General features: G+C 35.8%; 1 protein-coding gene across 1 annotated transcript; it reads right to left on the bottom strand.

Annotated features, from left to right (window-relative positions):
* Window positions 1-9,456: 9,456 nt before the first annotated feature.
* Window positions 9,457-12,645, bottom strand: LOC109213052 (transcription factor LAF1-like). Its single transcript, XM_019376797.1, has 3 exons — window positions 12,374-12,645; window positions 11,577-11,706; window positions 9,457-10,200 (listed from the first exon to the last, which is right to left on the bottom strand). The coding sequence occupies exons 1-3, from the start codon at window positions 12,507-12,509 to the stop codon at window positions 9,660-9,662; spliced, it is 807 nt and encodes a 268-aa protein (XP_019232342.1). The 5' UTR covers window positions 12,510-12,645; the 3' UTR covers window positions 9,457-9,659.
* Between the last annotated feature and the right edge of the window lie 1,961 nt (window positions 12,646-14,606).

The following is a 14,606-nucleotide window of genomic DNA, read 5'->3' as shown; positions in this document are numbered from 1 at the left end:
TTAACCCTGCGACATAGAAGGAATAGGAAAAGACCCTATAGAAATATTTTAAATTTAAAACGAATCAGTCGACCTGGTCTACAAATCTATTCTAATTATCAACGAATTCCGCGAATTTTAGGTGGAATGGGGATTGTAATTCTTTCTACTTCTCGAGGTATAATGACAGACCGCGAGGCTCGACTAGAAGGAATAGGTGGAGAGATTTTGTGTTATATCTGGTAATCCTTTTAATATCCAAATTGGATTCGAAACTTCCTATTTGTGAAATTAGTCAATTTTCATTATTATGAATTTCTGAATAATGAAAAGTCACTTTTTGAATCACCGAATATTCCTATTTTCCATTATACCAACCAAATCCATTTGAAAGGTTAGAAATCAACAAAAGAAAAAGTAAGTGGACCTGACCTATTGAATCATGACTATATCCGCTATTCTGATATTAAAATTCGATAGAGATGAAATTGGAGCAGTTGACTTTTTTTTTTAATTTCATTTTTTTGTTTTGGACTCCACAAGAATTTGTCGATATTTCCGATTAAATCTTCTTGTTACTAGATTTTCTATAGGAAAAATTATAGGAATAAATTGTTATTCCTTTCCTCTACAGAGAAACCTTTCTTCCAAGTCACACCATAAGATCCATCCACTCATTTTTGCTTTCAACCTCCCGTTGTGGAAATCCATCTATGGTAATAGACAATAAAAACTCCATACAGTTGATCTTTTGAACCCGCTTCAAGCTATCATGACAATTCACCAATCTTGGGGTAAACAATCTCTATTGCTTATGTTTACTTTTTTCACCATTTGATTCTTGTACATAGGAAATGAGACTCAACCTTTTTACTGCAAATTTAGAAGCCGTTTTCTTTCACTCATATAACTATCTGGTTTAGTTCATCAACCCAAATGCTGAATAAAAATGAAAATATATATATTCAATCAAATCTTTTTACCTTTGTTTCTAGAAAGAAAAGAATTTGGAGAAATTTTAGGTCTCACCGAATCACACGTAGAGATATTGATAACACACATAGAGCTAATGGTATTTCATAACTAATTGATTGAGCAGCTGCCCGTAGACCACCTAAAAAGGAATATTTATTATTTGATCCATATCCCGACATAAGAAGTCCAACGGGAGCAATACTTGAAATGGCAATCCAGAAAAAAACACCAATACTAAGATCGGCTAGAACAAGGTGATCACCAAAAGGAAACAGACTGGAATAGGGTTCACCGATTGGTTTAAAGTTTGGTCTCCTGGGTGGTTCCCGAGGACGGAAGTTATTCTGCGGAGGTCGAGGATTATAGTGGTTCTGGTGGGGAGGCTGATTTCTTGTGAATGGAGCTTGGTTTCTATTGGCATGTGGCTACGATCGAGCAAAGGGTTGAGCATTCATGACCGCATACGGTTGAGGAGCATAAGCCATATCATGGAGAGGGTAGTAATGTTGAGGGGTTCTTTCAGAGAAGATGGGTCTAGGGGCCCGGTGTCTTCTTGCCCCTGATGCTGCCATAACCGTTTCTTCTTTCTTTTTACCCTTGGCCATCCCTCCAGACCCGCCTTGAATGGCTTGGGAGGTTGCTCTAATGGCTGACTGGCTCAAGGTTCTGCCCATTTTCAGACCATTCTCTACCATTTCCCCGATCTTAATCGCCTCTGCAAAAGGTTTGCCCATGGCCGACATCATGTTCTGGAAATAATCTGCTTCCTGGGCCTGAAGAAATACGGTGACCATTTCCACTTCATCCATTGGAGTTCACCCTCGACGCTTGCTCACGCCACTTAATAGCATATTCCCGAAAGCTCTCCGAGGACTTCTTTTTCAGATTTGCCAACGAGTTCCGGTCTGGAGCAATGTCTATATTGTACCGGAACTGTCTAACAAAGCCTCTCGCGAGGTCGTCCCAGATGTGTCGTCGAGAGATATCTTGATCCATATACCACTCGGAGGCAATACCCACCAAGCTTTCCCCAAAGTAAGCCATTAACAACTCCTCTTTTCCGCCGGCCCCGGGCAACTGATTACAATACTTTTCAGGTGAGCAATGGGATCGCCATGCCCATCATACTTTCGAACCTTTGCGTTTTAAATCCCATGGGCAGGTGCACGTGAGGGAACATGCACAGATCAGTATAAGAAATACTTTTCTGCCCGCTTAAGCCTTGCATATTCTTTAAGCTCTGCTCAAGGCTCCTCATTCTTTTCGCCATCTCATCTTGTTTAGGAGCTTTGGGAGTTTTATCTTGTCCTGGTGTAAGCTCAAATGGCGGTGGATAAGGGTAAGTGTATATGGGATATTGAGGAGGATCTGCTTGAAATATGGGATTTTGGAAAGTGAAGGCCGAGGGATCAATAACAGGCCTAGGGAGTGAAGGCTGTGTGGTGGAGGAGCATGGTGGAGCGGTAAAAATATTAGGGACGCTCCTGATGTGAACACCTGGGGGCGGACCTAAGAAGGTGTTCCTACAAAGTGAGCGGATATGGTAGGTTGTCCCAATGGAGTATTTGGATGACTGATGGGGATGTTAGAGGTACCCCCTGTTCTAGGAAACAACTCGGGGAATCCGGGGATGGCACTTGGAGGCTCCCTTCCATTAGTCCACGCATCCCACATCTCTATGACCCTAAGACGTAAGATCCTTTTCTCTTCAGCCGCTGCAGACTCTGAGGCCGGGATGCCCGAGATTGGACTATCTTCTGGGATGGGAATTGCTGGCAAGGTCATTTCCGAAGACATTTCTATGCTCCCCTTTGATCTAGTAAAGTACGGATGTGATGCCAGTTTACCACGAAAAAACCAACCACCGTTTCTATAAAATCTGGACTGGAAGTGACAGCAGCAAACGGTTAGTTTGAGGCAAATAACAGATAGGTAATCGCACGTTGAGGCGTGATGCACCTATACAGTTAAATGTGTTTTTTATATGTTTCGCAAACGGTTGCATGCGTCATCCCGGNCTTTTCCTGTCCAAATTCTTTCTTTTATTCTGACCCTCTTTTTCTTGCCTTTTCCTGCTTTTTCTGTATTTTTCTCTCATGTTTTCTCTATTTTTTCTTTACTCTTTCCTNTTTTTCTTTTCGTTTTCATTTCTTGCCTTTGCTTTTTTGCTTATGGTTTCTTTCTCTTCGATTTTTCGTATTTTCTCGTTCTTTGTTTTTTTTTTCNGTTTTCGTTTTTTTTTATTCCTTTCTTCTTTTCCCGTTCCCCTTTTTTTCGTTTTTTTCCTCTTTTTAGGGGTTTCCTTAATTCCGTTTATTGGGTACGTATTTTACGCCTTTACGGTAACTTCCAAGTTTCGACCCCCCGTATNTACGTATCTACGACCTAAGCGTTAGTTCTTTGAAAAGTCTACACGGGTAAATAAAACGTAAATTAAAAACCGACTTAAACTTTTTTTTTTTTCGAAATTTTTGGTACTGGTTTTTTCCTTTTTAAGTTTTACCGAAAGTTAAAACGCTTAAATAAAGTAAAACGTAAAAGTTTAATTTTTTTTTTTTTTTTAAATTTTAACTCGTTTTTTTTTTTTTGGATTTCGAAAGACAAACTTTTAATATGTTTTGGAGTTTTGGATTTTATTTTCAATTAATGAAAGAACTGCTTCTAAAGAAAAAGAAAATATTTTTGGATTGTTGATTTTTTTTGTAGTTTTGAAAGAAAAAGAAAAATATTTTTTTTTTCGATTTTTTGATGTTTCATTAATTTTTTATTTCAAAAACAAAACTCCAGCTTTGCGGATACGGCCTTTCAGCTTTTGGGAAAGAAGATTTTAAGGCTGTGCCCGCTAACCATTAAAAATGACCCAAGGTGGCTGTTCTTGCAAAAACAGCCTTCCGGCGCGCTTTTAGGGACATTCGGCTTATTTTAGACAAGAATGACATCACCTGACTTATTTATGACAAAAACTAAAATTTTTGTTGTTTTTGGGCTATTTTTGCAAAAAGGGAAGTTGGACCCGATGGGGGTTGCCTACGTATCCCACGCCCTGTGGGAATCAAACTGGCGTAGTTCGGGCAATTTTGACTTTTAAAATGACTATTTTTTGTAAAAATTCGGCAGAGTTTCGGGGTATTTTCAAGCATTGGGTTTTTCTTTAGAACCGCAATCTTGGTCTTCTTCTTTCTCTTTTTCCCTTCTCTTTGTTTTTCTTTGGTTTTTTTTTCTCACTTTTCTTTTCTTATCTAGCCGGTCAGCATGCAAGCCAAAACAAATAAATGCTCACATAGCACATAGAATGCATCATGATGGTCTGCTATTTTTGGGTACACCTGTCCTAGACGAACCCAACCCCTGTGTTGAGTCCCCTAAGTCAAAATGCACGTGATGCAAACAAGCGCTCCTACTAGGGAATCGGCATGAGGCTGTGTTCTTCTATGTTTAAAAACCTGGGGTTTTGGTCTAGACTTGGGGTACCCGAGCGGACTATTGGGGCCGGGGGGGGGGGGGGTCAGCGTACCGGGGATACAGAAGCTCTGCCGGCTTAGCAACTTATCCGAACCTCATTCTAAATGGGATACGACTCTAAACAGAAGAGAAGCTACACGAAGTGCACCCTTCTCCATGATGTAGAAGACTTAGAGAGAGGAAGGGAGTCGTAACAATTTATATTACAGTTCACAAAATATCAAAGCGGTAAAACATTTAGCACATATAGCATGAAACATGTAGGAAAATCAGATAAAGCCAATCATAACAGCTATTCTAAGCTCGAATTCTTGAACCCTGAACCGAAATTCTGGGTTCATATCCCCAGCAGAGTCGCCAGAGCTGTCACACCTCCTTTTTTACACACCTACCCCGAAGGATAGTGTATAAGGGAGTTTTTCCATTTAAAGTGACATTATTCGAAATGGGATTATTTATTTATTTAGAGTCGCCACTTGGGATAGGTTTGGCTTTTGGTGTCCCAAGTCACCGGTTTATCTTGAATCTCAAATCGAGGAAATTTCGACTTCTCGAATGGAGTCTGCGAACCAGAAATTCTGAATAAGGAATTCTGTTGACCCGAGGGAAGGTGTTAGGCACCCCCGGATCCCGTGGTTCTAGCACGGTCGCTTAAACTATTATAATTGGCTGAAAATCTGATTTTAATACATGTCATCCTTAGTAGAATTTTAAAATTATTTACCGCTTTTAATTAATTTTTTATAGGAAATTGAACGTTGTTTAAAACATGTTTTTGGATCACGTCACATGAAATGCACCCGGATCCTCGACACATTCTATTCAACGTTTTGGGATTTGGATTTGGGTCACATGAAATGCACACCCGAGTTTAGGAAGGTAGATTTATTAAAAGACGTGCCTAAAGCAACTAACGCATTGTTGACTTCGCGGGAGGCCATGAAAATTCGCTAAATGGCATATCCCGATTTCTAAGTATTTTAATATGAGTATTTAAAGAGGGCCACGCAATTTATGATTTTTGTTTGGCGCGGCGCACCTCATTTTATTTTAAAGATATCCTAACATGAACTATTATTTTCTATTGATGATTGTCTCTAAAGGGCCTTAATTAATCAGCATTACTAATTACTATTATTAAAGGCATTCAAGGAATTCGCGCCCCAAGCACAAGTCCACACTTGAACAAGAGGAAAACCTCTTAATTCAAATATGCTACTTAGCTTGGAAGGCCCAACATTGTACTATAGAATCGAACCAGTAACTAAAAAAACATTTCAGATCTTTAGCATATTGGGCCTAAAAACTAGCCCAGGTATGAGGCATTTCGGTCAAATTTCAAGGTGTTGCCTAATCGTGGGCCTCTGTGCAGGCCCAATGGAAAGCGAGACAGAATTTCATGGTCTCATAGCTTATTAGATGACTAGGCTTGTTATTAAAATAACTGGGCCTATTATATATATAGCTGGACCATTCAATGTTGTCCCAAATATAATGACTGGATTTCGAAGTTCAATATCTTTTTTTGAGTTCCAAATGATTGCAGTAAACAATTAAGCAAATACGATAGCTGAAGCAGTTTAAAATACCTAAAACATGCGGATTACTAAACGATCAAACTACTCATGATTCGATTTTGGGGTAATTAAGACATTTTAAAACAACTACACCAAGTTTAAACATATTTTTCGGATTGTATATGAGTCAAAACAATCAGGTAAATCCCTCTGTTTACATGCTGATTTTAAATTTAAATTTTAAGCTTGTATCTAGATATGTATACCTTCTAATGAAACACACACTCATTTTAGAGCTTATTTCCAGAACTACTTTCAGACCTATATGATTCATTGACAGATTCCATTGGACATGGATATAACTCAACATCTATACTAACATGATATCAGATTTTAAGTGAAACTAAACTATACTAAAACTATGCTAGATATAGTACTCATATTACGCTGAAAAGCAATCCAAACAGTCCAGTTACAAATCAGTCCAAAAGTCTTATTAGTACATCCAAAATATTGTCCAAGTAACATTATTATGCTAAACATCAAAAATTAAATAAAACACAGCAAAAGCATTCATGTAAAAGCCCGTAATTATTCATCATTTAACTTCAGAGGTGTTCATACAGGTTAATCCAATCTTCAGACATCACTTGAGGCTAAAATGTACCTGGAAATCGAATAGGAATGAAAATGAGGATCAGCTGTGTATCAGCAGTATAACAGTACTCAATTTTAAGCAGGAAACCAGCAGTTCCAAGTTAAAAACCCAGGAAATTAGAGTAGGATGCAGTAAACCTCCCAAATAGGCTTCAATCAACCCAAAATTTGACTGACTTAAACCTAGATTTGATGAACCAAAATGACCTCCAGCAGATAACTTCCTATTGATTTCAGAACTTAAAAGTGAGCTTCAGCTGTTTTGAAACTGGATGAAGCAGTGCATTTCTTTTTTATTTTTAGTAGTTTTTCAGGAGTTTTGGATTTGAATTTTTTGAGTTTTTCAGAGTGTTGCTCTCTAGACTTCTAAGAACTGATTTGAACTTTTGAATTTCAAATTTTGAATCTCTAGCCTTTTTAAAACTTTTTCAGATTTCTAAAACTTGTGAAATAAGGCAGTGGGTATGCCTTTTTATAAGCAAAACTAGGGTTGCCTTCAGAATTTTACTTTACCCCTCAGTCCCTCTTTTATTTTTCAGTTTTTAGCTTATAAGTCCTTGAGAGACTGACTTATTGCCCAAGTAATGTTACTAAGAATTAAAAATGCCGTTCAAACCCCAACCTAGAAGCTTCTAGGGGCTTCTCAATTCAGTTGTTAAAGATTCCCTAAGTGTATTACCCCAATTTGCCCTTTATTTCCTTGAATTTAACCTCTGAAACTAAACTAAACTGGGTCAAGAAACGACACCCTATGGCTGAACTAGCTCAGGGCCCAGCCCCAAGCTATGAACCAAATAGAAACAACCCAAACCCCCAAAAAAATATTCCCCAACTCTGCACTTTGACGGATTTAAGCAGACCACACTACCGAAATTCAAAAGAAACAAAAGAAATCACTGAAGAACAAAATCCCAGGCCCAAAACGGAACTTATTTTAAACTAAAAACCAAACTGGAATTAACATCACACTAATCCAATTCATGCCAGCAAACGCCATTTTTAGACTAAGACGAAGAAACTCGACAGAATTCTAACCACGAGTATGCCAAACAAACATTCATAAAAAAGAGAAAATAAGACAGGAGAGATGAACTAGGAGGAACATAAAAAGAAATGGAGCTTACCCTACATTCGAACTCGTGACTGACTCGACTTAAACCGCGAAATAATATTATTCATCTGTTCTTTTTCAAGAACAGGCGAATAATGTTGTTCCGTGGTAACATCGGCCTCGGATGCTCACAAATACCGGAGAGGTGATCATGCATAGATAGACTTGGCTTTGACTTCTGAATGTCGAACCCTAGATCTGGAACTGGAGAAATCTTATTGGGATTCTTGGGAAATAACCACGAGTATGGGATTTAAGGTGGCCCGGGGATTGTGTGGTACGATTTTTGGTGTGGTTTTGGTGGCGGCGCCGCCGTGCACGGCGGAGGTGGTAGCTAGGGTTTTAAGGATTCGAACAGTTTGGGTAGGGTTCGAAGGAAACAAATCATGGGTTCGAGATAAGGAGGTGGAGGGGAATGTTTGGTATAATTTTGGTGGTCATTGGGGACCTGCCGCCGCCATGGGGCGATTTCCGGTGACGGCAGGCGGCGGAAACGGGTAGTCTCTGAGAGAGACGAGTAGGGTAAGAGAGAGACAGGCTTGGTGGGGGTTAGGGTAAGGTTTGGACATTTAAATATTTAGTGATGGTCTAGTTCCGAACCGTTGGATCTCAATGATCCAAACGGTTGAGATTGAATGCACACAAAAACGGGGTCGTTTAGTTATTAGGGGGTCTGGACCGGGTTGGACGACGGGTCTTGGGCCAATTTCAGCGGGCTGGGGCGATTTGGAATGGGTTGAGGTCTTTAAATAATTAGGCTGGAATTGACTTTGGCCCAAATATGAAGTATTTAACAAGACTACACCCAATTCTTTCTAATTTCTTTTTCATTTTTCATTTTTTTTTCATTTTTTAGATTTTTGTTAAAACAAAATCAAACTAAAAAGACCTGATTTAACTCTAGGATTAAACTAATTAATTTTTCTAAAATTAACTAAATCCTAATTTTAAAAGAAAACTTAAGTAAAAATGCAACATGACTATTTTTGTTATTTTCTCTTATTTTTGTAATGTCAATTAACTAATAAACCTAAGAAAAGTATAAAATTGGGTCCTAAATGCAAATGTGCTATGTTTGTATTTTTTATGAATTATATCAATGCAAACAAACAAAAATCATACAATCAATTCCCTAAAATTCAAATAATAAAAGAAAAATCCTAATTTTAAGAATTCTATAGGAATATTTCAAGCGAGGCAAAAATCACGTGCTCACACCTTGTAACACCAGGGACGATTTCATCCTAATCTTCCATAAACTGAAACTAGAACCCCTATCAAATTTCTCTACTTCGTACTTTGTTGAAGATGATGAAGACATCTTAACCCTAGATTATATGTAGAAACTCGAACCTTGCTCTGATACCAATTGTTGCGGAATATCGTGAGTTAACTAGCACACAATCACACACAAAGCAAATAGAGAAGAAAAATCAATACAAGGATTTTAACGAGGTTTGGCTAAGCCTAATCCTCGGGGCAAAAGCAGAGAGAGTTTTTCACTATGAATGAGAAGAAAAACACAATGCAATCTTTAGAATCCCCAACTACAACCCCTATATATAGATCCCAAAATATAAGAGAAAGGTTTCCCAATTTGACAAGGACTGTAGGTTTTCCTTTCCCAAATCTATTAGGACAATGAGTTTTCCTAAACCTATAGGGATTATGAGTTCCCTAAAAATACAAGGAATTAATTAAAGCCACAAATAACACTGCTAAATGCTAAATATGGAAAGGCCACCAAGTTAAAACTCTCAGTTTTATTTGAGATAAAATGAATTTATTTTGTACAACATGGAATACAAGAAAGGAGAAAACATCTACAGTAAAAATGTGCGCTAACTAGACCTTTTGCTGAAAGCTTCTCAATTACTTAATGAAGAAACAGGACCTAACACTGGTGGCTCCTGCTTTATTTCCTCCAAACACTATTTTGTAAGATTCTAAAAGAGAAGTCATATGTACATTACATCATCGTTTATGCTGAATTCCCCCGACATAAATTCCTCAAATCCATTTGCAGAGATGGATTCCTCAAACTTGAGTTGGGTTTGAAAAATATCATCTACTATCCCATTGTTAACTTCTTGATTTATGCCATTCACATAGCTACCGCCAATCATCGGTATACTGTGCATGAATATGTCTTGCAACTCTGAATTATTATAGCCAAAGTTGTAATTGGAAGGATCAAAGTTGTCTTGGCCATTAAATTGATCTAACGAAAGCCATTCCGCGAATAATACTTTGGGCAAATTACTCTTTTGAGTCTCTCTTGGAATGTCAGCAGATTGATCTGAATCAGCCAATGATCCTTCAAATGAGTCGAAACTAGAATGCTGGGGAGTCAATTTCTTGGAACAAGGTGACGATTCTCTGTTTCCAGATGTAGTTTGTTGTGCCATTTTGGCTACTCTCTTCTTTAGATAAGAGTGCCAGTGGTTCTTTATCTCATTGTCTGTCCTTCCAGGCAAGTGCTGTGCAATCTTAGACCACCTGTACATAACCTTAATTACAAACTTATACACTAATGAGTGGTAAAACTCATTCCAAATGTTTAATTGCTAAATCAAAATTCCTTTGTATCCTGTATGGCGTACCTATATTGTATCAAGGGTAGTCGATCAAAAAATCATATTGTGTATATATGTCGAATGCTACTTTATATGATCATATGTTATATTTTGAACGCACTTAATACAGGTCTATGAGGAAGCGCAATGGTCAAGGGTGTTCAATGAAGGAATTCATGAGTTCAAATCCTTTAATATTCTTTTGTTATTAAAAACTAAATAAAGACCACTGTATTTGGTCTAATTGACTCTGCTTTTTTAATTTTTTTTTTTCCTAATAAATAACTCTTAATAAAGCTTAAAATTTTTTGTGCAAACAAGCAACCAATCTTAAAAATAGTTTTTAATTATAAATTTCTTATTAAACAAATCTTAAGGTTGTAAACCCTCTCAACTCTCTTTTTCCTTTGGTTTCATGTTTACTAGAATTTCTTTTGTTGTCCTTTTTATGTCACTTTTGATTTATAAATTGTAGTTCTATCTTAAGTATTTTATGGATTATTAGTTAAATACTACATAGTTTGATTTAAAATTTTTGATGCACCCACTCATCGAAAAAAATTATTAATTTCTTTAAAGATTAAAATCCTTAACGATAATATATGTTTGCGCGTGCTTGTGTGCGTGTTAATCGTTCGTTACAATTCATGTGATTTGCCTTAGGCTTTTTCAAGGCGATTTAAAAAAAGGTATGAAGAGATGCTTTGTCAGAATTGTCAAACGAAGGAATTCTAGTAGTTTGATGTCTCATTAACTGCAAGAATTGAGAAATTTTGGATGGAATAAAGACTTTATCGTCTATGTACTGATAATGTAAATTTTTAACCTAAACGGCATGTAACTGTATAAGCAAGCCTAATTTAGTAAGCTGAAAATAAATTGTTTCAGAAATTGATAATATGAAAATCATGTACACTGTTAGTTTATCTCATAAATAAAATAACCTATTTTATCTACCGCTCTTGAGAAATTCATATAACCATGTTTAGAAAAAGTCCGTCGACCGTCATAGCAAATATTTGTTAAGTGGCAGCAAAGTAGGTAAATCCTTATAGGATATTGTTTTGAAGTCAACTTACAAGAATTATTTACCACATACTTGTGTTTTTCTAATTTAAAATGGTAGAGGCAGTCAAAAAAGCTGACTACCCCTTCGAATTCCAGAAGTGTAAATGGAGATTATGGTCTATAAAACAAGAATAAGAATAATTATTTGAGATATTATGGAAGATATAATTAAGTAATTAAAAGTCTGTTCTCAAATTTAATTAAACAAAATGATCACACAAATTATCTTACTTGTTGCCAAACATGGCATGAAGAGTGAGGATTGTCTCTTCCTCGTCTAAGCTAAATGCCCCTCGCTTTAGGCCAGGCCTTAAGTAATTAATCCACCTCAATCTACAACTTTTTCCATTCCTTTGCAAGCCTGTAAAATGATTAATTATATTAATAGGAATACCACTGATGTCAACGATATATAATACATGTTAGACGTGGTCTTAATAAACCTCTCTCTGCTTGTGTTGAATTTCTCTATTCTATTGTTTGTTGACTAATTGCTGCCATCTTATAAGTTGTTACACTTAAATAGTGCGCCAAAGATAGCGAACTCGGCTGAGGCCTATTTCTACGTACATAAGCCATCGTACTGTTTTCATTTTTGTTTATTGTATTATAATCCCATTTTGTATATATATTTATTATATACATATTTATATACTATTTGGTTAGCAAATGCAATTAACTTCGGCCGACCGGCCATTTTTGTATTTTGCCAACAAAAAAAAGAGTTAACAATAATGGTGATGCTCATATCTCCAAACCTCAAAAAACATTATATTGCTGTTATTGACAAGGATGTGACACAACAATCCTTTTTCATTTTCATGCACCTTAAACTAAGAACACCAGAAATCTACATCAGAAAGTTTCTATACTAGAGAGTAGCGTCGAACGGTACAAGTATAAAATGACACTTGAACGAGAGATATGAAGGAAACAATATATATACTATTGGCCGCAGTTAATTAGCAACAAATTAATGTGTTGCATGTTATGAAAATTTTAAGATAAAGAATATGAATTTAACTAACCGGCATTAATGGGAACAGAGCTCCAGCAGCCATGACCATGCTTAATGATATAGTTTTTGAGCTTGTCATCTTCATCAGGCGACCATAATCCCTTCTTGTGCTTTTGCTTTGTTTTGTCTACTAATTTGCACCCCATTTTTATATTACAAATATGTAGTGAAAGCAAAGGATAAATGACTTTTTTTGTGTGTCTCTGTGTATAGGGAGAGACAAGAGAAAGAGGAGACAGTGGAAGACTTGATGTTGAGGTTATAGCCGACCTGGTATTTAATGGGAGGATTAGTTGACACCAATACTTAGCCTTAAAAAAAAATACTTAATGAAAAAGTGAAAAAGGAGCTATTTGTCCTCCCATATCATGAGATAATTCCTCAAATATAGGGAAGTGAAAGTGAAACAGGAAATAAAGTATCATCTAATTGGCTTGTAGAGATATAAAATCAATTGAATTGTTGTCCATCTCAAAGAATTTTTGTACTAACAAGAACCACTAGAGACAAATGAGTCTTGCACCTATAGTACTATACATATCTTGTGTCATTTATCATGCTTAAACCTACTAATTGACAGACACCACTAACTGTTTCTATAGCATTTTCAAGAATCAAATATTTTTATATTGTCTTCACTTAGATTCTTTGAAACTATTACTCTCATTGTTGAATCACCCTCATCATGTTATAATTTGCGTTAGACTATCTATCCCCAAAAATTTGAGGCGGTGAAAAAAGATTTTAGAAAGACAAAAGGGGTATATATTGTCCTTAATGATCTCTAGGTTGCTTTAATTTACTTCATTAACTTGTTCCTTTCATTACCTGTTGAGATAACTTTGGCCCGTTTGGCCATAATTATTATTTTATTTTTTTTACTTTTTGAAAAAAATTACTTTTTTTTTTTGGAATTAGTGTTTGGCCATGAAAATTTTAAATTTCACTTGAAGATCAATTTTGGATTTTTTCGAAAATTTGAAAAACACCAAAAAGTTGTTTTTAAAAAAAATTCATTTCAAACCACTTGCAAAAATTCAAAAAACAGCTCCAAATTATATTCATATCCAAATACAACTCTCATTTCCAAATAACATTTTCATTTGAAAAAAATTCACTTTTTTCGGAATTTCACTATTTTTATGTCGGGACGCCCACTAAGAATCCTCAAGTAAGATAAATTTTTCCTCCCTGTCACTAGTCTGGATCAAAGTCAGACTAGCATGTTTTACAACCTTCTAATCACAAAATTAAGGAGCTTATAAATATATATCATAATTTACATGAATTATATTAGACTACGCTTTAATCGTTTATATATTAAAGTTCAACATGTTTTGAAGAAGTTCAATTGCATAGATGATAAGAACAAAATTTAGGATCCCACCAATAATTATTATGGGACAATCTTAGTGTTGTCGACGAAGTTTTTTTAGATCTTGTTTATAGGTTTACCTCAAATAGTTAGTAGTGCAATTTCTTTAGGAATTCTCTTGGTGTGGAAATCCTTCCAACTACTTCCTTCTATTCTCTTTTTTCTTCTTAATTGGTTCACAACGTTAAGAAAATCTCAACCAGTGCATTAAAACCTAATCTTTTCTAAATTATTTTAATGATCCAATGAAGTTTCTACTCAACTAGAAAAGTCTAACTAATTAATGAAAACAGCAGGAAGAAGTATTTTTATTACTCTTGCTGACCTAAAATATCTTAGCCAATATCCTTATTGGAAAAAAAGTGAAATCATTTATAATACTACAGAGAATGCATTTCTTGTTGAGGTGAACAAACAACAAAGATTTGTCAATACCTCTAGGTTCAAGAAAACAACAGAGAAAAGAAAAGATTAATCTATTCCAACTATGACAAATATTAAAGACCTTGGCAGGTTCTGATTAATAATGCATATAAATGGTTGAAATATTGAAAAATATCAAAGGGGTTTCATTATTACAAATATTAAGATGCTAAAGTCCAAATTTCAATACTAACCCCTGTCGAAAAAATATAAAACCTTAAAAAAGCTTAGTATAATATTATAAACCAATCGCTTTCATGTCAACACAGAAAATAATCAAACCTTAAATGCATATCAAACTCCATATGTTTTAAAGTCCCTTCTTCTCACAATCATATATCGAAGTGGCTGAATTTTTTGATATTAGTTCAGAATCGTTTTATACATACCACGTCAGAAAATTAAATCTCATTGGTCGATTTATTTTTGTTTTGTTTACCTGAAC

The sequence above is a fragment of the Nicotiana attenuata genome, unplaced genomic scaffold (genome assembly GCF_001879085.1).
Source record: "Nicotiana attenuata strain UT unplaced genomic scaffold, NIATTr2, whole genome shotgun sequence".
NCBI classification, from domain to species: Eukaryota; Viridiplantae; Streptophyta; class Magnoliopsida; order Solanales; family Solanaceae; genus Nicotiana; species Nicotiana attenuata.
This window is presented reverse-complemented; position numbering and strand designations above follow the sequence as displayed.